Source organism: Idiotropiscis lumnitzeri, chromosome 1 (genome assembly GCF_059441095.1).
Source record: "Idiotropiscis lumnitzeri isolate Australia: NSW breed Sydney's pygmy pipehorse chromosome 1, RoL_Ilum_1.0, whole genome shotgun sequence".
Lineage (NCBI taxonomy): Eukaryota > Metazoa > Chordata > Actinopteri > Syngnathiformes > Syngnathidae > Idiotropiscis > Idiotropiscis lumnitzeri.
Window position 1 is genome coordinate 5,159,196 of NC_142391.1, and position 22,392 is coordinate 5,181,587.

At 41.1% G+C, this 22,392-nt stretch overlaps 2 protein-coding genes across 2 annotated transcripts in view; both read left to right on the forward strand.

The window, feature by feature from the left end:
• slc8a3 (solute carrier family 8 member 3) overlaps window positions 1-5,750 on the forward strand; it is a 55,502-nt gene extending 49,752 nt beyond the window's left edge. The window contains exons 4-7 of the mRNA XM_088312369.1: window positions 780-904; window positions 1,457-1,556; window positions 3,040-3,309; window positions 5,319-5,750. Of these exons, the coding sequence (XP_088168495.1) occupies window positions 780-904; window positions 1,457-1,556; window positions 3,040-3,309; window positions 5,319-5,695 (872 nt within the window). The 3' untranslated portion in view covers window positions 5,696-5,750. The remainder of the gene's footprint in view (window positions 1-779; window positions 905-1,456; window positions 1,557-3,039; window positions 3,310-5,318) is intronic.
• A 3,735-nt stretch (window positions 5,751-9,485) lies between these two features.
• Window positions 9,486-21,955, forward strand: map3k9 (mitogen-activated protein kinase kinase kinase 9). The gene is made up of 11 exons (XM_088312382.1): window positions 9,486-10,118; window positions 11,393-11,806; window positions 13,422-13,602; window positions 14,511-14,659; window positions 15,494-15,669; window positions 15,736-15,976; window positions 16,337-16,459; window positions 16,910-17,042; window positions 17,737-17,849; window positions 18,641-19,282; window positions 20,134-21,955. The coding sequence occupies exons 1-11, from the start codon at window positions 9,737-9,739 to the stop codon at window positions 20,499-20,501; spliced, it is 2,922 nt and encodes a 973-aa protein (XP_088168508.1). The 5' UTR covers window positions 9,486-9,736; the 3' UTR covers window positions 20,502-21,955.
• The last annotated feature ends 437 nt before the right edge of the window (window positions 21,956-22,392 follow it).

The following is a 22,392-nucleotide window of genomic DNA, read 5'->3' on the forward strand; positions in this document are numbered from 1 at the left end:
TTGGAGCAGCATCAGCTTCTATCGTAGACAGCATGGCACTAAGGTAGAGTCCGAAAAGTTCAGTGTTTTTGAGTCATGCAAGTTTGATCTAAAATTGTTTTCATTAATTTTTCGTTGGAGTTTTAGTGTTTAAAATTGTTTTGAAATTAATTATAAGAATTCCATATCCATCCCATTTTTCAATTATTTGTTGGAATAGGAGTCATGGGTGGGCAAACCTTTTGATTGGCGGGCCACAATGGGTTCTAAAATTTGAAATAGGGCCTGGACCAGGAGCAGATGGATGGAGTGGTTTGGTAACCTCACCTCATTGGAGAAAAAAAAAAACATTTAATTTTAAATAAAAGTGAACAAAAGCATTACAACAATATTTGTCCTTGAAAAACCACAGCATTTAGAAAATAAAACATTAACAAGGTTTATTCATTTATGTATTCATTTATTTTTCAAGTTCGGCGGGCCGTATTAAATCGATTTACGGGCCACATGTGGCCCCCGCGCCGTAGTTTGCCCACACCTGGAATTGGTGATTGCTTAATCAATTCTTACAAGATTGGATCGTGAGAGCCAAGGGTGCCTACAGATATTTTTCATCAGGGTCGTGGGCATGAACGCTCGCACTCATTTGTCGGTTTGTAAGCCCGTCTGTAACGGAGATGTCATTGTTTCTCATACCATCCACATTCAGGGATTCATAAAATAAAATGCACACATTGACCGACCCTTACACATCTTATCCATAATATATTCCCTTCAAATTTTTCTCTCTGTCTGCGCAGACATTCCAGAGAGGAAGTTGACGTCGGACGAGGAGGAAGCCAAGCGCATCGCCGAAATGGGCAAGCCAGTTTTGGGCGAGCACGCCAAGATGGAGGTCATCATCGAGGAATCGTACGAGTTTAAGGTGAGGGGATACGGGAATGCGTCTTGTGTTATCACGGTGGTATCTTGACTGACAAGTGAGCTTCATCCACTTTGCCACTAGGTGGCGGCAACAAATTTAACAACATCCGGCCTCTATCAGTTCACGTGGTTACGTATGTGAAAGAGAAATGGAAACAAAATACAGCCGTCACGGGAAAGCTTTTATTTCTTTATATTCTATTTTATCAAGGTTATTTCTTTCACTTATGCGGTATGTTATTCTGCAGCATTATTACTCCAACTTTTTGGACATACTATTGCTTCCACATTTCCCAAGCGATTCAAACCTTTATTACGTTCCCCTTCCACATTTGTACACCAATTCTTGAAAACTTGCATTCTACAAGTCCACAGAATTTTAGAAAATTTAATAATGATCCAAGTGCTTTGATTTTCAAGCTTGGCCACGAATTAAATTTCCCTTGTAAGTCAAGGTAACGCTGCACTGAAGTGTGACGCCGCTTTGAAGCTGGAATCGAAAGGCGAGGCTGCCACCATGTGGTCACTGTGGTGTATTGCGTTGTTGTGACAGAGCACCGTGGACAAGCTGATCAAGAAGACCAACCTGGCGCTGGTGGTGGGCACCAATTCGTGGAGAGAGCAGTTCATGGAGGCCATCACCGTCAGTGCAGGTACTCCGAGACGCCCTACAGCCGTATTTAGGCAGTCAGAGGTCTAGGAGTCGATCAATTACAAAATATGTTGTGTGTTCTGAGGTCTGTTCCTAATATTTTGATGCCCTGAAAAGGTCAATATAAATATAAATATTTTAAGATATTTTTTTATTTCATATATATATATATATATATATATATATATATATATATATACATATATATATATATATTTTTTTTTTTTTTTTTAAATATGTCCTAAAATATTTATTTCAAGTTGTTTGTTTGCTCATTGCAAAACTTTTACTTCCTTTTCAAATGTAATCTGCTATTACATCTTGTGCAGGTGTCGCAAATATTTTCATCGAATGGGGGAACGATATCTATTCGTGTGCGCCAAAACATCTCATCTCTACTTGAAATCTATGCATGAGAATTTGTGAAAAGAGAATCCGCATTTGTCCCGCCCGCTCTCGGACATCAGAGCGCTCGCAGGGGCAGGAAAAAAAAAAGTGAAAATTCATTCATCAGGTGATGCATAGAGGCAGCAGCGGCAGCAACATTCGATCGTCACTCTCGCCATGAAATATTCAATCCAGCGGTGCTCTGCGTGATTTTTTTTTTTTTTTTTTTAACGGGCTGGAAAACGCACGCAGCTCTTTTGAGGCCTGACACATTGAATAAGTATTCCACTTGCTCGCTCGGCTTCTCGCACCTGAGGACGTCCTGAGGTGACGCTTTTCACACGGAGATCGCAATGAGTGAACGGACAAAAGTCTTGGGACACTGCAAGCTTTGTAGTAGAATTTTTTTCTTTTAGTTTTTGTTTTTCTTTAGATCAGCAGTTCTTACACTTTTTACTATATATATATATATATATATATATATGTGTATATATATATATATATATATATATATATATATATATATATATATATATATAGTTTTTATAGTTTTTTTTAATCCATATTTAAAGTACTTTTACAGTGCAAAAAAAATGTAATAAATTTGATATGCCACAGCGAAGATTGTTGTTAAGAACCCTGTCAAATTTGAATGCTTAAAACAGTCACCAAGTGTTTGAAATTAGGCTTCAAAATCTTGACAAACTTCCCATCAAATAGCACGACTACAACCTGGAAAATGATTCCTACTTTCTTGAGTCACAAAAATATCTACACGTAAAGCCTCCAGTGGCTGGAATCGCAGAGGGACTTACTATGTTGCGACGAGAGATGCTAGCTCCCAGCTAGCTTGCGAGCTAACATGTTTCAGGCTAATTGTAATAACTGTGTAACTCACAATTACACAGATCCGCCATCACAGAAATATTGGGCCAATACCGCAGAAACCATTACTGATATATACTTTGTGATTTTGTTTTACTTGTAAAGCTCGTCAAATTACATACTAAGTCCGTTTTCTCTTCACCTTTGTCCTTATCTTCTCCCTTTGTCCTTTCTCTTTCTATTCTCACCCTTTCCTCGCCGCACACTTCCAGACGAGGAGGAGGACGACGCGGGCGAGGAGCGTCTGCCGTCGTGCTTCGACTACGTCATGCACTTCCTGACCGTGTTCTGGAAAGTTCTGTTCGCCTGCGTGCCGCCCACCGATTACTTGAACGGCTGGGCGTGCTTCGTGGTGTCCATTGTCATCATCGGATTGCTCACCGCCGTCATCGGCGACCTGGCGTCGCACTTCGGCTGCACCATCGGCCTCAAGGACTCGGTCACCGCCGTCGTCTTTGTGGCGCTAGGGACCTCCGTGCCGGGTCAGGATACTTGCACAACATTGATCTATCTGTCTGTCTGTCTGCCTGCCTGTCCTGTCCTGTCCTGTCCTGTCTAATCAACAGTTCACTCGAAAAATAATGAGGTCAAAAATGACCCAATAGGGGTAAAAAAGGGACCAACCAAAATGAATAAAGGCACAAAGCCACCCGTGAAAACTGTTTTTACACAAAACCCCCAAAATCAGTTTTGTTTTTTTTAGTTATTCATTTGACCCAACTTTTGGAGTTAAATGAATAACCCAAAAGTTGCATCTCTCCCTATTTGACCCATAGTGAATTATTTTTAGTCTAACTCATCTTAAAGTCTATCCATCCATTTATCTATCTATCGACACTCTAAGGATAGTTTGGTCAGAAATCAACCCGATATGGGTCAATGATGGGCCAGACTACCTTTTGGGTTATACATTCAACCCAACAAGTTGGTTCGAAAAGAATAACCCTTCAACACAAAAATGGTCTGAAAAGTAAAAGTATGAACCCCCCCAAATTTTGGTTGAGTTATTCCTTTGACCCACTGTCAGGTTTAAAAGGTCCTGACGCCTTCATTAGACTGAATTAAATGCAGAGAACCAGAGGAATAACCAGGGAAAGTTTTGTCTTTTCTCCATCGCGATGGGAGGAGAAGCCAGGAAGTGAAGTAGACGTCTTGCCAGTTCACTCTCCCGCACTCTCACTGACTTCTTCGCCCATCCCTCTGGACTTTATTCAGAGAAAAACGAAACCTATGGAAAGTGAAACTTAAAACAAGCGTGTGGGTGTGCGCATGTGTGCTGAAGCAATGATGTGCGTGTCCGTGAGTGTGTGTGTAATTATCATTGATACAAATAGTGTATAAAAAACATGATTAAAAATACACAAACTATTTACATACTCTCACACCCACCTTTTTGGGTTATATGAAAAACCCACATCTGAATAACCCTAAAAGGGTGTTGTTCCTTTTTGCCCGATAATGGATTATATTTAATTGTTTTTTAGAGTCTCTCTCTTGTTCTCTGTTACTTTCTCTTGCTCACTCTCTCTCTGTCTCTCTCTCTGTTTCTTTCTTTACTCATTCTCTCTCGCTCACTCTCACACTCTCTGTTGCTCTCTCTCTCTCTCACACACTCTTTCTCGTTCTCTCTCTCTGTCTCACTCTCTCTGTTTCTTTCTCCCTCTCACTCTCGCACTCTTTCTTGCTCTCTCTTGCTCTTTCTGTTTCTCTCTGTTTCTTTCTCTTGCTCACAGTATCACTCTCTCGCTCACTCTCACACTCTCTCTTGCTCTCTCTCCCTCACACTCTACTCTTTCTCTCTCTCTCTCGCTCTCTGTCTCACTCTCTCTTTCTTTCTCTTGCTCACTCTCTCTCTCGCTCGCTCTCTTGCTCTCTCTCTCTCCCTCCCACTCTACTCTTTCTCTCTCTCTCTCTCTCTCTCTCTCTATCTCTCTCTCTGTGTTTCTTTCTCTTGCTCACTCTCTCAGCCTCTCTCGCTCGCTCTCACACTCCTGCTCTCTCTCTCTCTCCCTATCACTCTACTCTTTCTCACTCTCTCTCTCTTCCTCCCTCTCTCTGTTTTTTACTCTTGCTCACTCTCTCGCTCTCGTGCTCTCTTTCTCTCGCACACTCTCTCTCTCTCACTCTTGCTCTCTCCCACTCTCGCTCTCTCTCACACTCTCGCTTGCTCTCTCCCTCCCATTCTCTTTCTCTTGATCTCTCCCTCAGTCTCACTCTCACTCTCTCTCTCTCTCTCTCTATCTATCTAAATCGACATCGGAGTATAGTAGAATGCAGTTTTCTAATCATGGTTCCTTTTTCTTTATTTTAGTGTAAGCCGAACCAATAACACCAAAACAATGTATAATATTGGTATTGCTTATGTTTGTTAAAAATACATGGGAAGAGGAACCTTGAAAAAAATAATCGTATATTAAAACACCATCGCAATATTGAAGAAAACAAATCGCAATTTCGTTATTTTTCAAAAATCATCCTTCTCCGTCCACAGACACGTTTGCCAGCAAGGTGGCGGCGGTGCAGGACACGTACGCCGATGCCTCCATCGGCAACGTGACGGGCAGCAACGCCGTCAACGTGTTCCTGGGCATCGGCCTGGCGTGGTCCGTTGCCGCCATCTACTGGCACAACAAGGGCAAGCCCTTCGTGGTGGAGGCCGGCTCGCTGGCCTTCTCCGTCACGCTCTTCACCATCTTCGCCTTCCTGGCCGTCACGGCGCTGCTGTACCGGCGGCGGGCGCACATCGGGGGCGAGCTGGGTGGGCCCCGCGGGCACAGACTGGCCACGTCGGGCTTCTTCTTCAGCCTGTGGTTCCTCTACATCCTCTTCTCCAGCCTGGAGGCCTACTGTCATATAGAAGGCTTTTAGACGCATGGGACTTCATCCGAAAAGGACCAGGAGAGCCACGATACAACTTCCAACCATCACCCCCATCTCCCATCACCCCCCCCACCCCCCACTTCAAGCCCTTCCGTTGGGCTTAACACGGAAGGCGGTGCTGCCCGCCCCAGCGCGGACGGACCTCCGGGGGACTGCCCAGAAGATGCCAAGGAACGAGGTCCAGCATTCAGACGACTGCAGTCTTATACAACTGGAGAGAGTCTATTTTTCTCAACAAACTGACCAGGAGCGACAGTTTTCTTTTTTTTTTTTAAGAGAAAAGTATTTTGGCGATAACGCAAACAAAAAAAGGAACGAAACAACAAAAACAGCTGCAGGATGGTGTCAGTGTTTATTTTTATTGATTTTTTTTTTTTTGCGCTGCAGAAATCACAACTGCAGACAGTTATCGAACATGACTCCCACATTTTACCTATATCGCTATGAAAATATATTTACTTATTTTCTGTATATTTTCAGAATTTAAGTGCGCTGCCGCAAAGAATGAGGGATCCAACTACATACTGGAACGATGTCCTGACGTTTTTTTTCCAGAGTCACGTCTACCTATTTTAGTCATGAATTGAATACATATCTTGGTCTCACGCCACCGCTCACACCTTTTCAATCAAAAAAGAAGAAGAATGAAGTGTTGCTGCAGAGCTACAGTACAGTGGATCCATTCAGAGGTATTTTTCTACTTTTTCCCTCCATTGCACTTTGCTGTAGACTTCGACGCACTTTGCAAGCAAGAACAATTGATGTGAAACTGGCCCCGTTTTTAAGAAGTATTTTTAAAAGCTGCATTCTTTTTTTTCTGCCACATGGGGGCAGCAAAGAGCTTTGGAAAAGGTGATCTTGAGTGTTTTTTTTCCCCCAACCACGTAATTTCATGCAAAGTATAGAAATATTTCAACAAATTATTAAGATGTAATTAATGATATTTTATTTATTTAATTTTGTTATAGGAAAAGAACAAACACCATTAAACTACTAACTTGTAATGTATTAATATTTTACATTTTTTAACAGTTATTTTTAAATTATTAGTTTTATTTTTTATTACAAAAGTGTAGAAATTCAGATCACTGCTGTAATAAAATCACCACCAGGATTTTACTATTTATTTTAATATACAGTTAACACTAAGTCATTAAAAAATATCAATGGTTTCTTCTTTTTATTTTATTTTTTTAAAGTCCAGACGGTAACTGCACTATTGTAGCACCACAACATATCCAATACCTTACCATTTATTTTATTTGATCTTATTTTCAAAACAGTGGAAGATAGTCACAACTGTAATAACACCACACTTTATCCAGTACATTAACACTTCTTATTTTTAATATTATTATTTACTTTTATCACTTCTTTTGTAATCTAAAAAATGTGGGCGGTAATATCACGACAAGTTATCCAGTATGTTCCCATTTTGATTCCCTGCGAGCAACAACTGCCACAAATTTAAACCTTAAATGCACTCACCAAAATAGAATTTGTTGAACATACAGTGGAACTCCCAAAGTACAACATGGCAAAAATTCTGAAATCATTGATCAAGTCAAATGCCGTCACAGGTTCTAACTTTCGCATGATGTCTAAATAACTACTTACCTGTACAGATGATTTTTACAGAGTTTTTAAAATTACAATTTGAATATAATAAAGGGCGACAAGGCCCTAAAATCAAAGGAAGAGTTTCTCATTAAAAAAAAAAAAAAAATATGAGTCCCGATTTTAATTGATTTGCGCTATTTTTCGTATTTGGATCCTCCCCATCACAAAAGAATTAAAGAAAAAGTAAAGCCAGAAAAGTCCAGACTTTGAAGGTTCCGCTGTAAACGAGAGATGGAATACAAAGTGCAATGACACTGTTTTTCCACCAGGGGCAGTGTCTTTTGTTTCTCCTCTTCGGAAAAAAAGTTACTGTACATACATAAAACAAAATGGAACGTTTCACGCACTTCTTGAGCCACATTTGATCTTTTTTTTTTTATTTGTTTTGCTTTCTATGGCACTGAAACTGACAACATTGACGTTTTATTTCTCTCTGCCTTGACTTATTTATTTGTGTTTTTCAAATCTGTGCCAGGATTATGTGGTGGATTGAAAAAAAAAAGATGAAAAATCAGTCACGTGACTTTGTAGGACCCTCACTGGACTTTGTGAGTGTTTCACTTTTATGGTCTTTTGTAAAAGGGACAATGTTTGGGGTCGGGTGGAGTACATTTTAATAGTTTTCCCAGGCCTGCCATGAGATGTCAAATTTCAAAAGTAAATGATGAAGAAAAAAAAAATCCGAATTTTTCAAAGTGTTTTTTGAGATTCTAACTGTGTTTTCTTTTGTTCTCTACTGTGGAATAAAATCAACTTTCTGGTTCACAAGAAACACACAAATTCTTCTATTTTCTCAATATGTTACACTGGGGTCACATGTAAAAGTGAAATTTTACTTATTTTATAGAAATAGTCAGGTGTGACATTAAACAATTTATTACATCTTTATTCATCTGCCTGTTTCCCAAAAAGTGGTCTGTGATGTCATAATTCAGCTAATTTGCAAAATGCCTCTCCCATATTGACTTTGTTCGCCCATGAGTTAGCAAGTAGCCTGGGCTAAATCCGTCATTTCCAAGTCAACAAGCAAAGCTGAGCTGCAATGTTCTTGCATGCGCCACATGCACAGATCCGTTACATTAACTGACAGTAATGTGATGACTTTCTGATGATATGCTGCCTCAGCCGTTGAAATTAAAATCAAATCTTTATGGACTTCATGAGAAGCGAGGGGTTTCAGGTAAGGTCAACTTTATTTTCAACCGTCAACACCACAAGATTTATGAATACAGACAGCAAATACTAGCAAACAAAAAGAATTATATAAAATGTGTATAGGTTAAAAAATGAAAGAGCAGATGCAAAGATTATGAAATAACGCCCTCACACAATACCACTGATCTATGTTTAAAATAAGCCATTTTACTTTTTCATAATTAAATAAACAACTATATAATGGATTTTTTTTTTGTGAAATTTATACCAAATATTTATACGATAAAAGACCACACACACACACACACATTTAAAACAAAGACAAAACTAAACAAAATCCCGTATATGAAATTTTTATGTTTGCATAGAATATATTCGATATGATTAAAATGTCTTCGTAAATTTAAGCATCAATTACACTGGCCAATAAACGCTTACTACATTTTTAAATCAGAGATTAAGTACTTAGTCTTTTCTAAATCTTTTTTTTTGCAATGATTAAAAATATGCCCGTTTTTTTTTCTAGCACACATTATTTTTCATAATAATAATGATAATAATATCAAATGGAATATGGTTATATATTTTGTTATATTTATGAACTAAGAGTGGCTTTTTTGAAAGGTCATAGCTATAAATGACAACACATGTTAAAATACGCAAGATTTTGTAGAGCAAACTTAAAAACAAAAACATCTAATGTGCAAAAAATCTGTGTCAAAAATACATTTTGGGCCATACAAGCCTGATTAAAATTTGCTGTTGACCAGTTATTGTTTGAAAATCATTTAGATATTTATTTCAAAATCGTCTTTTAATAAAAATTTTTTTTTAGATATATAAAACAATAGTCTAGCACAAGAAAAATAACAGTGATATTTTTAATAAACATTTAGTTACGGCAGTGAAACTGATGAAAAATGCCTTTTTTTTGCCTACGTCATGTTGTAGGGCGGGGCCTGATCGTCTGATTGACGCGCACGCGCACCAATAGTAGGCCAGAACAGATTCGCGTCTTGAAGCAGACGATGACAGGTCGCCGCTAGCGATGATTGTGACTTTTTGTGTCTTTTCATGTTCAATTGGAGACACAAAAATGATGACGCCTTTTACCCACAATGCAGCTCGGCCGCGTGAGCCGAAGCGCGCGAGCGGGATTAACCGCGATTTAAGTTAGCTAGCTAGCTAGCTAGCCGCCAGGTGAATGCGCCTGCTGCTGCCGCTGGGCTCCGGGCCGTCCCATGGACCGCCTCCATGGATGTCCCCCCCAAAGCGGCTTCGGCGGAGCACACGTCCCACCCCGGGCCGGGCGTCCCCTTCTCGGATGAAGCTGATATTTTCCGGTGGCCCACGCCGGAAGAGGAGGATGGGGAGAACGGCGCCGAGTCGGAGGCGGCACCTGCCGGCCGCTGGACGGCCGTGTTCGACTACGAGGCGACGGCGGACGACGAGCTGAATCTCCGCCGGGGGGACCTGGTGGAGGTGCTGTCCAAAGACTCGCTGGTATCCGGGGACGAGGGCTGGTGGACCGGCGTGGTGGCCGACCGGGTGGGCATTTTTCCCTGCAACTATGTCAGCAGGGGCGTGCCGGAGGAGAGGCGGGCCGCCTCGTCGCAGGAAGTGCCCCCCTTGCACCGTGAGTTACCCCCTTTGTGCTCTGCCATCGATTCAAATGTTGATACCGACAATGTCTCAACATTGGTGGTCGATACGAATGTAATAAAATAGATACTTTAACTTTCCCCCCTTGACGCACTGCTGTGGTTTACAATATGCAGTGACACTTTGAGATTTTCATTCAAAAGTTGTACAGGTATCTCAAATCATCTTTTATCAATAAAATTGATAGAAATGCCAATAATCCATTAAATAAAAACAATGTTTTGAATGAGAAAATAGTACTCAATGATATTGTACTTTATAACGACATTCGGCAATGAGATGATTAAATAGAGGTAAGAAAACCGTTTTCATCACACTTTGCTTCAACTGAATTATGTTGCTGCCCACCTTGGCCACCTTTTGGCAGTACAAGACAAATGGATATATTGTACGTAGACGTCATTATCACTTCTGCAGCTCAGTTCCTCTTAGAGTGTCAAGCAGATGACTGAGTACTATTATATTGAATGTCTAAATGTGCTGTGGCACCGTTTGTGTTCAATGATTAGTTGTTTAATGGGTTGCACATTTTCCCTTACGTGTTACAATTAACCCAGTGGACTAAAGGCTATGCTATGATATTGATATTGTATATTGATCCAAAAAATTAAAGTATCCCCAACCACTTGAATAGCATTTCCAATGTGTCTAACTTTATGATATACAGATATGATTTTATAAAAATGCACCAAAACTGTCAAGACAACAACAAGGTTGAGATGTGCGCGTGGCTTGTTTGGGCTTGGCTGTTCCTCCTTTGCTGGCCTACTTTCACGCACCACCTGAAATATTCATGAGGGTCTGCTCGAGGAGGAGGGGGTTCCTCTGGGAGCATAACTAGGGTTGGAACCTTTCCATGGGCATTAGGGGGGATATATGGGAATTATTCAGAATTAATTAAACAAGCAATTTACCAAATTTAATTTTGTGTGTGTGTGTGTGTTTTGTTGTGCCCAAAAAAGTGTGCACTTAAGCTACTGTAATGCCCTTGCCTGGAACAAGAGCTAGAGCTATTTTGCATAGATGTTGTCTTATGACAAAATAAAATGCCTGAATGTGATACCTTTCAATTAAATTACCCTTAATTTTAATTCCCAATTAATTTCAGTAATTCTCCTGAAAATGTTCCAATTTGAAATATTTTTTTCCCCCAAATTCCACAGTTCTCCTTTCTATGGCAATTCCCCGGTAATGTAATGGAAATTTACCTGAAAATTTTCCACATTTGTTGATTTCACCCATTCTCAGTCCTGGAGATCGACTTCTCTGAACTAGTCCTGGAGGAGATAATCGGCGTGGGCGGCTTCGGCAAGGTGTACCGTGCGTTGTGGCACGGCGCCGAGGTGGCCGTCAAGGCGGCGCGCCGGGACCCAGACGAGGACGCCGAGCAGACTCTGGCCAGCGTGCGGCAGGAGGCCAAACTCTTCGCCATGCTGGAGCATGCCAACGTTATGGCGCTGCTGGGCGCGTGCCTTCGCCAGCCCAACCTGTGCCTGGTGATGGAGTACGCCCGCGGCGGCGCCCTCAACCGGGTCCTGGCGGGAAAACGCGTGCCACCCTGCACCCTGGTGGACTGGGCGGTGCAGGTCGCCCGAGGGATGCGCTACCTGCACGACCAGGCCATCGTCACAATCATTCACAGAGACCTCAAGTCCAGCAACGGTAAGAAGTTTGAAACCAACACCTTACTTACATTTCTAGAGCTAAGGCAGATATTTAGAAATTGGAAAAATCTCAAGGTGCACCAACATACAAAAATCTCACAAAAATAATATCCAGTGACTCATCTCTGCTCCACGAACACCAAAAATCTGTGAATGAAACCTCGCCCCCCCCCCCCCCCCCCCAAAAGGTGTTTGGAATTGCGTCTTGATGTCGCAAGGCAAAACATGGTGCAAGTTGATTTTTTTTTTTTCACTATTCTGCTTAGTTTCATTTAATCCCAGAAATTTTTCACGAGAGGAAACCCCTCAATTTCAGCATTTTTGGGGATTTTGACTGATTTTGCGAGGCCAACAGAATATTGTGTTCTAATGCTATACAAACATGCAGCTATGACGTAAAAAAAAAAAAAAAAAAAAGGCTAAGACGTATAAATACGTATTTGGGAGGCGGGGGGGCTATGTTTTTGAAAACGTATATGTATGTCTTATGGATTGAATGAGTTAATCATAATTTATAATGCATAAAAGTGGTCTTTTATTGTCGTTTCTTTCACACATGAGATCAGAAAGAAAAAGTTGCCTGTGTGGGTGCCAGTAATCTTTTTAATCCTGAAACTTATTAGTGAGGATTTTCCTCACGTGTGCACACGCACACCACATACACATTGGCCGGTGACCAGGCTGTGCTGGCTGCTTCCCATTAGCTGACCTTGAGTGTAAAGTCACCGCGGGGGGGGCACAACACCCAAACACCAACCAAGGGATGTGTCAATTAATCGCTTCATTCAGATTTAATCGACCAGCCGTTGGCCGTCATTAAAATGTAATGTCGGTCTATCGAAAGGGGTCCAAATGCATCTTTGGAACAATGTTAGTGATGTGAACTTAAAGTGGCGTTTGAAAAACAAAATCAACTCCAGAAAGAAGAGCTGCCTCCACGACATAAACATGACCTTTTTTTTTTTTTTTCCTTCAAAATTCCACTAAGCCAAAATGACCGCTTGTCACCAAAATGTATGATTTGCTTTGTCTTTCTTGGCTCTGACTTTTTGAGACTTTTTTTGTTAGTCTACTTATGCTAGGCATGCCAAGCAGGTGTCATGTTGCAAAGCGAAGCTGGCTTGAGGGCTGAAAATTATTCTTTGAATTTTAGAGTTTAAAAAAAAAAATGAAAAAATTGACTTTTAAAATTTTGGGGTTGACTTCGCCATAAAGTGTGAAAAGACTTTTACGCCCTTTTTCCTTCTGTCTCGTGCTTTTTGCTCTTGTCTTCAATAACAGTCCGTGTGGGGGAAAAAAAAAATAATCGTGAATCATTTGCGATCATGAAGTATGAAATGGATGAACGACTCCAAACGCAGCCTGTCTTTCACACCTTCTTGTTTGTTCTTTCTTCTTGTGCTCCAAAACCTCATCCTCCCACAAAACCTCTTTCTATCCCTGTTTCCATTTTTTGTGATTCTGTTGCGTTCCGCTTCTTTTTACATTTTTTTTTTAATTAATTAATTTATTTATTTTATTTTATTGGAATCCTCCTCGCTTTCGCCGCCATGCGCAAACCCACCCAACATCCAAACAAAACCTGGTCATACCCCCCCCCCCCCCTCCCCCAGTCCTCATCCTGGAAAGGCTCGAGAGGGACGACCTGAGCAACAAGACGCTGAAGATCACAGACTTTGGGCTGGCGCGCGAGTGGCAGCGCACCACCAAGATGAGTGCGGCGGGCACCTACGCCTGGATGGCGCCCGAGGTCATCCGCTCGTCCACCTTTACCAAGGGTAGCGACGTTTGGAGGTGGGCAAGCTGCCGGGGGGCCTTTGCGGCACATCAGAAATACATCTCCCCCCCCAAAAAAAAAAAAGGTTCCGTTGAAGGGATGCAAGCTGACATAGCAACAGTGATTTTTGTGAAGCACGATGAACGCATGTGGAATGGAAAGGTTAAGCAGACTCGCCATCGGACGCTTACTTACTTGCTTCTGCACTCAAAGTTCATCATTGATGTGTTCAGGAATTGGAACATGTGCTTGCTTAACTTGGCAATCAACTATAAGTCATTGATTTTTTTTATTTTTTTTTTTCATTAAAATATTTTTATTTTTTTGTTAATCATTTTTGGAAAATTGCAATCTTTTTTTATTTATAAAATGTAACATTCAAATAATCATTTCAACTTATATTTTTTAAATTATTCAAATTCTACCTCAGTCATTAATTGTTTATTATAATCCTAAAAAAAAAATACAAAATAATACCAAAATATGTATATCTTAAAATAAAATGTCTGGGATTTTATTTTCAGTTTGAAATCAATTTTACAATTGGAGGAAATATAATTTCACCACCATGGTGATTCCGCGCAACTTGACGGCTGCGTAGCGAGCACTCTGAAGGGGACTGGGCGGCACAAATGAAGCCAGCTGGTAATATACTCTGCTTTTTTTTTTCTTTTTTTTTTTTTTTTAACCCATTTACATGTTGACACCGCATGATCTCAAAGCTGCCAGAGAAGACTGATCAGCGTGTGTGTCCAAACGTGTAGGTGTGTCATTTAAACCCCATGAATGTCTTTGTGGCCTTTGTGTAAGTTTACACTGACAACGTCATCCTCCACAAAATGTCCCAAAACAAAGCACAATTCTGTCTCTCCTAAATTAAAAAATAAACTTGTCATGAACTATGCGGTGGGTTCTGCTCTTCCAGTTACGGTGTGCTGCTGTGGGAGTTGCTGACGGGCGAAGTGCCGTTCCGGGGCATCGACGGTCTGGCGGTGGCTTACGGCGTGGCCATGAACAAGTTGGCGTTGCCCATCCCCTCCACGTGTCCTGAACCCTTTGCGCGGCTCATGGAAGGTAAGACACGCTCACGCTCAGCCAGCTTGACCCAGCAACATGAAATTTAGTCGGCCATGAAAGACCCGCACCCAAACACCAACCAAGGGATGTGTCAATCGCTTCGTTCAGATTTAATCGACCAGTCGCTGGCCGTCATTAAATGTAATGTCGGTCTATCGAAAGGGGTCCAAATGCATCTTTGGAACCATGTTCGTGACGTGAACTTAAAGTGGCGTTTGAAAAACAAAATCATCTCCAGAAAGAAGAGCTTCCTTCACGGCATAAACATCTTTTCAAATTTCCACTAAGCCAAAATGGATGATTTGCTTTGTCTTTCTTGGCTCTGACTTTTTGAGACTTTTTTTGTTGGTCTACTTATTATAACCATGCCAACCAAGTGTCATGTTGCAAAACCAAGCTGGCTTGAGGGGATGAATTAGTCTTTGAATTCAAAAAAAGAAAAAAAAAATTTTTTTTTAACTATTTAAAAAAAAAAAAAATTAAAAAAAGGTAAGTCTGCCATTCTGGTTTGAAACGGTCATTTTGGCACTGAAATTTCAGCTCCCAGTTCGCTTTGAAACAATTTGGTTGGCATGTTTTATGAGTCGACCCACCGAAAAGTCTCAAGAGGCCTTCCTAGAAATACGCTTCATTTGAAGTGGTCATTGTTGCCCAGAAGCGTCCTCTAAAAGTAAAAAATAAAATTCAACCCCAACGTGCCATAGCTTGAGACTCGCAGGAAGTCGGCCATTTTGCTTAGAAGCGGCCATTTTGGCTCTACACTTTAGCGTAAGTCACATCCACCCGGTTATTTTGTTATCTCTTACTATGATGTCATCGTCACGATCGCAGGATGCTGGAGCTCGGACCCTCACTCCCGTCCGCCCTTCGCCAACATTCTGGACCAGCTGACCACAATTGAGGAGTCGGGATTCTTCGAGATGCCGGCCGCCTCCTTTTGCTCGTTGCAGGACGACTGGAAGCTGGAGATACAAGAGATGTTTGACCAGCTGCGGACCAAAGAGAAGGTCGGAAGTGGCTGGTGTACCTAATGAAGTGTCCGGTGTCATTCAAAGACAATTCTTTGGCATCAGGAGCTGCGTTCGTGGGAGGAGGAGTTGACGCGGGCGGCGCTGCAGCAGAAGTGCCAGGAGGAGGCGCTGCGGCGGCGCGAGCAGGAGCTGGCCGAGCGCGAGATCCACATCCTGGAACGAGAGCTCAACATCATCATCCACCAGCTGTACCGAGACAAGCCGCATGTAGAGCGCCGCCAGGGCAAGTTCCGGCGCCACCGCCTTAAAGTCAAGGATGGCAACAGGATTAGCCTACCGCTAGGTAACTTTAGCAGCACCGCATTTGGTTGGCGTCTCAAACATTTGTCGACCCACAAAAAATGTCCATGAAGCCAGCGGAACCACACGGGCTAGCAGTTTGGTTTGAAGTGATTTGATATTTAAAAAAAAATTCTGCACTCAAAGCCTTTCACTTAACGTGAAATTTGATTGACACGTTTGTGTCAAAAAGTCTCGAGACGGACATTTTAGGCTGATTTCATAGTATCCTTCATCGATAAAATTGCAACTTTTGTCCAATGGCTACCAAATTTCAAACACGTGCGTTGAACACATGAAGGATGCAGAATCGTGGAAATAAAACCAAATGACTTTTTTTTTTTCTTTTTTTTTTTTTTTAAAGATTTCCAGCATAAGATCACTGTGCAAGCATCGCCGTCTCACGACCGTCGCAGGAGTTTGCTCAGCAGTGGCTCCAGCCCTCCCACCAGCCCGCCGCTGCTCCCTCGCCTCCGAGCCATCCAACGTACGCTTAATACACACAAATCATCCATATTGAAGAAAAAAAAAAATTCAAGCTTTAACTCACGAGTGCCTCAATTTAGAAAGACGAGAAATCTTCATGCTCGATCATTTCAAATGCAATAAATAGGCTAATAAAAATATCATATATTTAAATGCTGCATCTCCACAAGTGATTCCTTCCCTCAGCATTTTTCCGACGATAAGTCGCACATTTTTGCATTTGGTTTGGTCCTGTAATTTATTCAGTTGTGATTTGTATCGGAAATATTTAAATTTGAGCTCGGACTGGTGCTCGAAAATTGCCTTTGGATAACAAATATTCACACATGACTACTGTAGTAAAACATACACACAGGTAAGATAAAAGTACTCATAAGTTCTTCTTAATCCGTGAAAAATGAGTTCCTGTATCTAAGTGAAGCTTAATGGCAACTTTTTTTCTTCTACTCAGTGACTCCGCGGGAGGGCTGCCGCGGCGGTCGGGCTTGTAGCACAGGTGAAGAGGAGGTTGAAAGGAGGGGCTCCAGAAAAAAGGGCAGGACGCGGGTGTGCGGACCACACCGGGAGCACAGCGCCGATTCCAGGTAACCGCACACCACACGGTCGTAATTAGACGTAAGCTATCCACACTCAGATTTTTCTAGTCGACGTAAAGCTGATGGCAGACACGTCGATTAATCGACGGTATCATAAATATTTTTTTTCAGTTGTCAAATCGCTGAATGTGCTTTTGCCATCCAGCATCAGTTTGCTTGCTGACTTTTCCTACCGCCCACGATTGCTCTAGCCACACCCCCTATCAGGTTCATCCAATCACACTCGCTGAGACCATCACATTCACTTACCGTACTTTCATTACTTAACACAACTACAGAGTCCTAGCATATAATTGTATTAATTTATTGTTTAAAAAAATAAATGATGAAAAAAAAAGAAGAATATTAAATTATTTTTATGTATACTTTATAAAAAAATATTTATGTATATATTTAAAATTTGTTTTTAATATAAGTTAGTAATTTTTGTTTGTGAATTATGAAATAAGATATTAGATATAAGATTACATTTTACAATTTTTTAAAATACTTTTTTCAATTTCAATTTTCTTTTCAACAATATTTAAACATATGAGTAGATGCACAGACATTATCTGATGGCGGGAAGCCGCACCTACTATGCAAACGGCATAACCCTCAGACGTCCGAATTGGGGGTTTGAAATAATCAAAATGCACTTTCACAAGCCACACTATGCAAATGCTAACGTGACTGCCGACAGCGTGACGACCGCCGCCGAGAGCAGCCGCCAGCGCTCCTGCAGCGCGCCCAACCTGCGCCGTTCCCCCAGACACAGCCCCGCCGTGCCGGGAGTGCCCAGCCTCCTGGAGATTGGTAAGTTTGGCGTTATTAACACTGAGTGACATTTTAACATTCACAATTGTCATGCTCGTGTCAAAACATGTTAGCTGCTGATAATGATCGCATTTCAAAACGGTCAAACGGTGGCTCATGCGAGCAACTAATCTGAACGCAGTAGCAGCAATACGTTAGTGTTCTTTCTTGTTTGTGTGATTAGTTGAGTGTTGTTTGTGTTAAAAAATTGTGTGAATTGAAATTAATTAAATGGTTTTTATTCTTTTTTTTTTCATTTTATTTTTTGTATATTTTCTTGCATAGATGAAATGAATAAAATTAGTTTTGATTTTTGGGATTTTTGTAAATTTAATGAAATACTGGTACTTAAAAATAAGGAGAAAATATATATTTTCATTTGGTATCAAGTTTAGAATTTTTTTTAAGAAATATTAAAATAAATTAAATTCTTATTTTCAGTTAAGTGTATTTAATTTTTAAATGTTCTTTAAGGTTTATTTGTTTTTAGGGAAATTGATGAAGCTAATTGTAAAAATATGATTGCGATTAAATTTTTTGTCATCGTTTTTTTTTTGGTCTTTTAAAAATCTTAGATGCTAATTAGTCAAGTTGTCTTTATTTGGGATAAAACTAAATATAATCAAATTCCTTTATTTTTTTCATGTAATTATATTTTTATTTAAATTGATTTAAAATACTTAAAAAAAAAATCTTATTTGTTATTGTATTTATTTTTAATAACTGCTCTTGACGTTAGTGTAGTTGAGAAGATTTACACATGAACGTCATCATTCATTTTGTTTGTATAGAAAATGAAGACTGTTGTTTTGTGAGCGGCTCCGAAGCAGGCCCAGCTCAGACATACTTGTGCCCGACTGACCAAGAAGGCGACCTTTCAGCAGTCGGCGGGGATCCTTTCACGGACGTCCATCTTCCAGGAGCGACACCGAGCCGCAAGAGCCCTGGCGGAGGTCGTCGCACGGACCTGGTGCTTCTGGGCTGCGGTGCTTTGCTAGCGGCGGCCGGGCTGGGTTATAACCTGCTGACGCTGGCACGGCCAGAGGAGGGCGTCAAATCACGCTGGGACGCCTTCTTCCACGCGCATAAACTCTTCCGACGGGACAGCCCGCTGAGGATCCCACCGTCCTCCTCGTCCCCGGGCCGCGACTCGTCGACGCGTTCGCTTCTGCGCTCCGATAGCGACGAGCTGCCGGTGGTGCCGCCTGTGCGTTGCCACGGCAACGCTCTGGTCAACACCCACCTGGAGAGCTTCAAGCGCAACCCACGCCAGTCACTCACGCCCACGCACGTGCCCTGCGCGCCAAGCACCGCCACCACCACCACACGCGCCGCGAGCCTGCGACGCACGCCGTCCGACGGCGCCATCAGGAAGAGCTGCCTGCAGAACAACCTGGAGCCTTTGCCGGAGCAAACCATTTTGGAGAACACGGGTAAGAATAACATTTAGCTCATTCTAATCAAATTAATCCATTGCGATTTGGATCATTGATTGTTTTGCGATCTTAATTCAGAATTTCCCAAATCCTTGGAATTTCACGCCGTCGACATAAAACACTCACACTTCGGTCGTCCTCCATGGAAGCAGACTGATTATAGTTGCGTTGCCACTAAGTGAATTCATGTGCTTTTACGTTGGAAAAGAACATTTTTCTGTTTTCTTCCTGATAGGCCAAATTGGTAACTGAATTATTATCATTTCAGGTTTGTGCATTTTAAAATTTAAAATCCAATGGAACTTTATTTATACAGCGCATTTGACAACAGCTGGAACTGGAACAAAGCGCTTTTCCGTAGGGTGTAATACAGCGGTGGGGCGTGCATTTCATAATCGGCCTTCAGTGAAGTCCTATTTAGTCCGACTTGAATAAATCCCCCTCATATTTTCATCATTTATGACAACACGGCTGGAGAAATAATGAACAACAATTTCTTGATTATGTTAGGCCAGAAGAACAGCAGAACAGTCTCATGTTGAGTCGAAAGCTAAAGAATAAAAATGTGTTTTCAAACGGGTTTTAAAGGTGTTAATACTGTGTTTTTGAAAACCAGGATAGAAATGTAATTGCTCATTAAAATAATTGTTAGTTGCAGCCCTAATATTCACATATGTAAATAATTACTTCTAACTATGTACTTAGCAAAATAAAAAAAAATCACTCCTTTTGCCACATCAGCTGCCTCTGACTTATTAAGTGCAAGACTCGGTCACAGCATCCATGAAATCTCCTTTAATTAACGGCAGACCGTTAGCTTCAACAGTCTTCTCACTCCACTCCCCCAGGGGGCGCCTTTCGAGGTTTCACAGACAACTTCTCGGCCGTACCCCGTCTCCCGGACCCCAATGTGGTGTTCCCTCCCACCCCTCGCCGCCGCTGCACCCCCGAGCGCCCCAAAACGTTGGACATTCTGGCGCGGCCTCGCCCCTCGGCACGGCCTCGTTGCGACGCCTTTCGCTTGGATGCGCGAAGCCGCGGTAACTCTCCGCCGGCGCACACCTCCAGCACGGAGACACCCCCCACCGTGGAGGAGGCTCCCACGCCTTACTCCGCCTACAGGGGGCGCAACCTGCTGGACGCGCAGGACGCGGGGCAATGCCGCGACGGCACCATACCGCTGCGCAGCAAAGACTCGGCGGGATGCTTTTACTGACTCTTTCCCCTAATCATTCACTCATTCCTTACTCCCAAATCACAATAAGCACTATACCCCTGCACACCCCTTGGAAAAAAAAAAAAAAAGCATCATGAATGTACGAGACACAACTGCTTGTTGGCTGTCATAATTTAGTCGATTGGCACTTCATGAATGCACCATTTACACGAAAACTGCAGCTTGTTTGCACCCGACTTAAAGGGAACGTCCAATATGTATGTTAAAATGTATTCTGCGTCGTGTGTCATCCTTGAAGATCATGTGAGGAGCGTTCAAATGTGGCTCACTCGTTTTTGTTACTCATGTAGATTATTTTTCGCATTTGCCTTCATTGGTGGCCCAATTCACTGCAACTGGAGCCGTATTTTTGCGTTCATTTTTTTAAAAACTCTTTTATTCAATATTTTGCTTTCAGTTATTTATTTATTATTTATTCATTCACTCATTGTAGACCTCAAGGGGATATTACTGTTGATTTATATGAAAAAAAATGGCATTCGTAAAAATAAGTCACTGAAGTGTAGTTAAATAAGCATCAAAAGCCCACAGTTTTAGAGCAAAATTAGTTTGAGGTTCTCAAAAATGTTTTGAAATATGCATCAAATAAAAAGAAAATTGCGATTAAATATTTTGAGGCTCACAAAAAAATATTGTCATATGCGCATCAAAGATCCTCTGTTGAAAAACATTGAGAGTTTAAAAGAATAAGTTCACAAAAAATTGTAAAATCTAAAAAAATATATTTCAAAATGAAGCTCACTTCATGTAGTAAAAATACGCATCAATTTAAAAGACTGTAATGTTCAAGATTTTTTTTAAATTCAGGCTCTAAAATGTTTTGCGAATTAACCGTCAATTTGTCCATTGAAAAAAAGAAATTATGCATTTTTCTAAAAATCTGCTTTTTTTTTTTTTTTTTTGCAATCAACTTCATTTTTTTTTCGAGCACAAAAAATGCAGTAAAGATTTCGAGGTTCCAGTTTTTTTTGTGTTTTTTTTTTAGATCATGTACAATTAAAAATATATATATTATATGGCAAAATGATGATTAAAATGAGTGTAAGTAGTTTGGTAAAATTTGCGGTGAAATTACCAAAGATAAGCAATTTAGTTCAAAAGATGAAATAAAAAACCGAGGCTCACGAAAAAAGTCATGAAATGACCATCAGAGCCTTTTTTTTTCTAATTGTGTAAAAATACATTAAAAACCAAAATACATACAACGGTTTCCGCTCATCATTTTTCCCACATTTGTTTTTTTTTTATTATTTATTTATTTATTTTTTTTTATATAACTTGACCATGAGATCCCCTCGCTGCTATGTGACATGCGTGCATGTGAGCGACATGTCTGTCCAAGCGATGTGCGCTCAGAATGCTGGATGTAAAAAAAATAAAAAATAAAGTGAAACAAGAGTGAAGTGTGACACCATTAAAACACAATCAACTCATTTCGCTGTCGTCTCCTATCTCTTATTTTTCACTCGCGGGCGGGAGGAGCGGGGGGGGGGACAAAAAAGTATTTATTGGGATACTGACTTGACACCAAAAAAATGCTACACTCTTAAAATTGCTGGGTTAAAACTAACCCAATTTTGTCCAAATATGGACCGACCCTACTGTTTTTTTTTAAATAGATTGCAACCTAATTGGAGTAATTTTTGACCCAACAGTTTTAAGAGTGTACGCTCTCAAAAAAGTTGGGTCAAAAGTGGCCCAAATTGGGCCAAAGGGACTGACCCAACTTATTGGGTTATTCATTTAGCTTAAAATGTTGGGTCAAATGAATAACCCACAAAAAAATCATTTTGTGGTCGCCTCCCATCATTGTCTTGTTTTATATAAATCAAACATTGGGTCGTTTTGTGCGTTGCTCATTTTAACAAAC

What these genes read in the sequence shown, in the direction of transcription:
- map3k9 (XM_088312382.1), top strand. Translation starts at nt 9,737, where the DNA reads ATGGATGTCCCCCCCAAAGCGGCTTCGGCGGAGCACACGTCCCACCCC. An exon ending in AGACCTCAAGTCCAGCAACG is followed by an intron (nt 11,807 to 13,421) that starts GTAAGAAGTTTG and finishes CCCCTCCCCCAG; the next exon opens with TCCTCATCCTGGAAAGGCTC. An exon ending in TCGCCTCCGAGCCATCCAAC is followed by an intron (nt 16,460 to 16,909) that starts GTACGCTTAATA and finishes TCTTCTACTCAG; the next exon opens with TGACTCCGCGGGAGGGCTGC.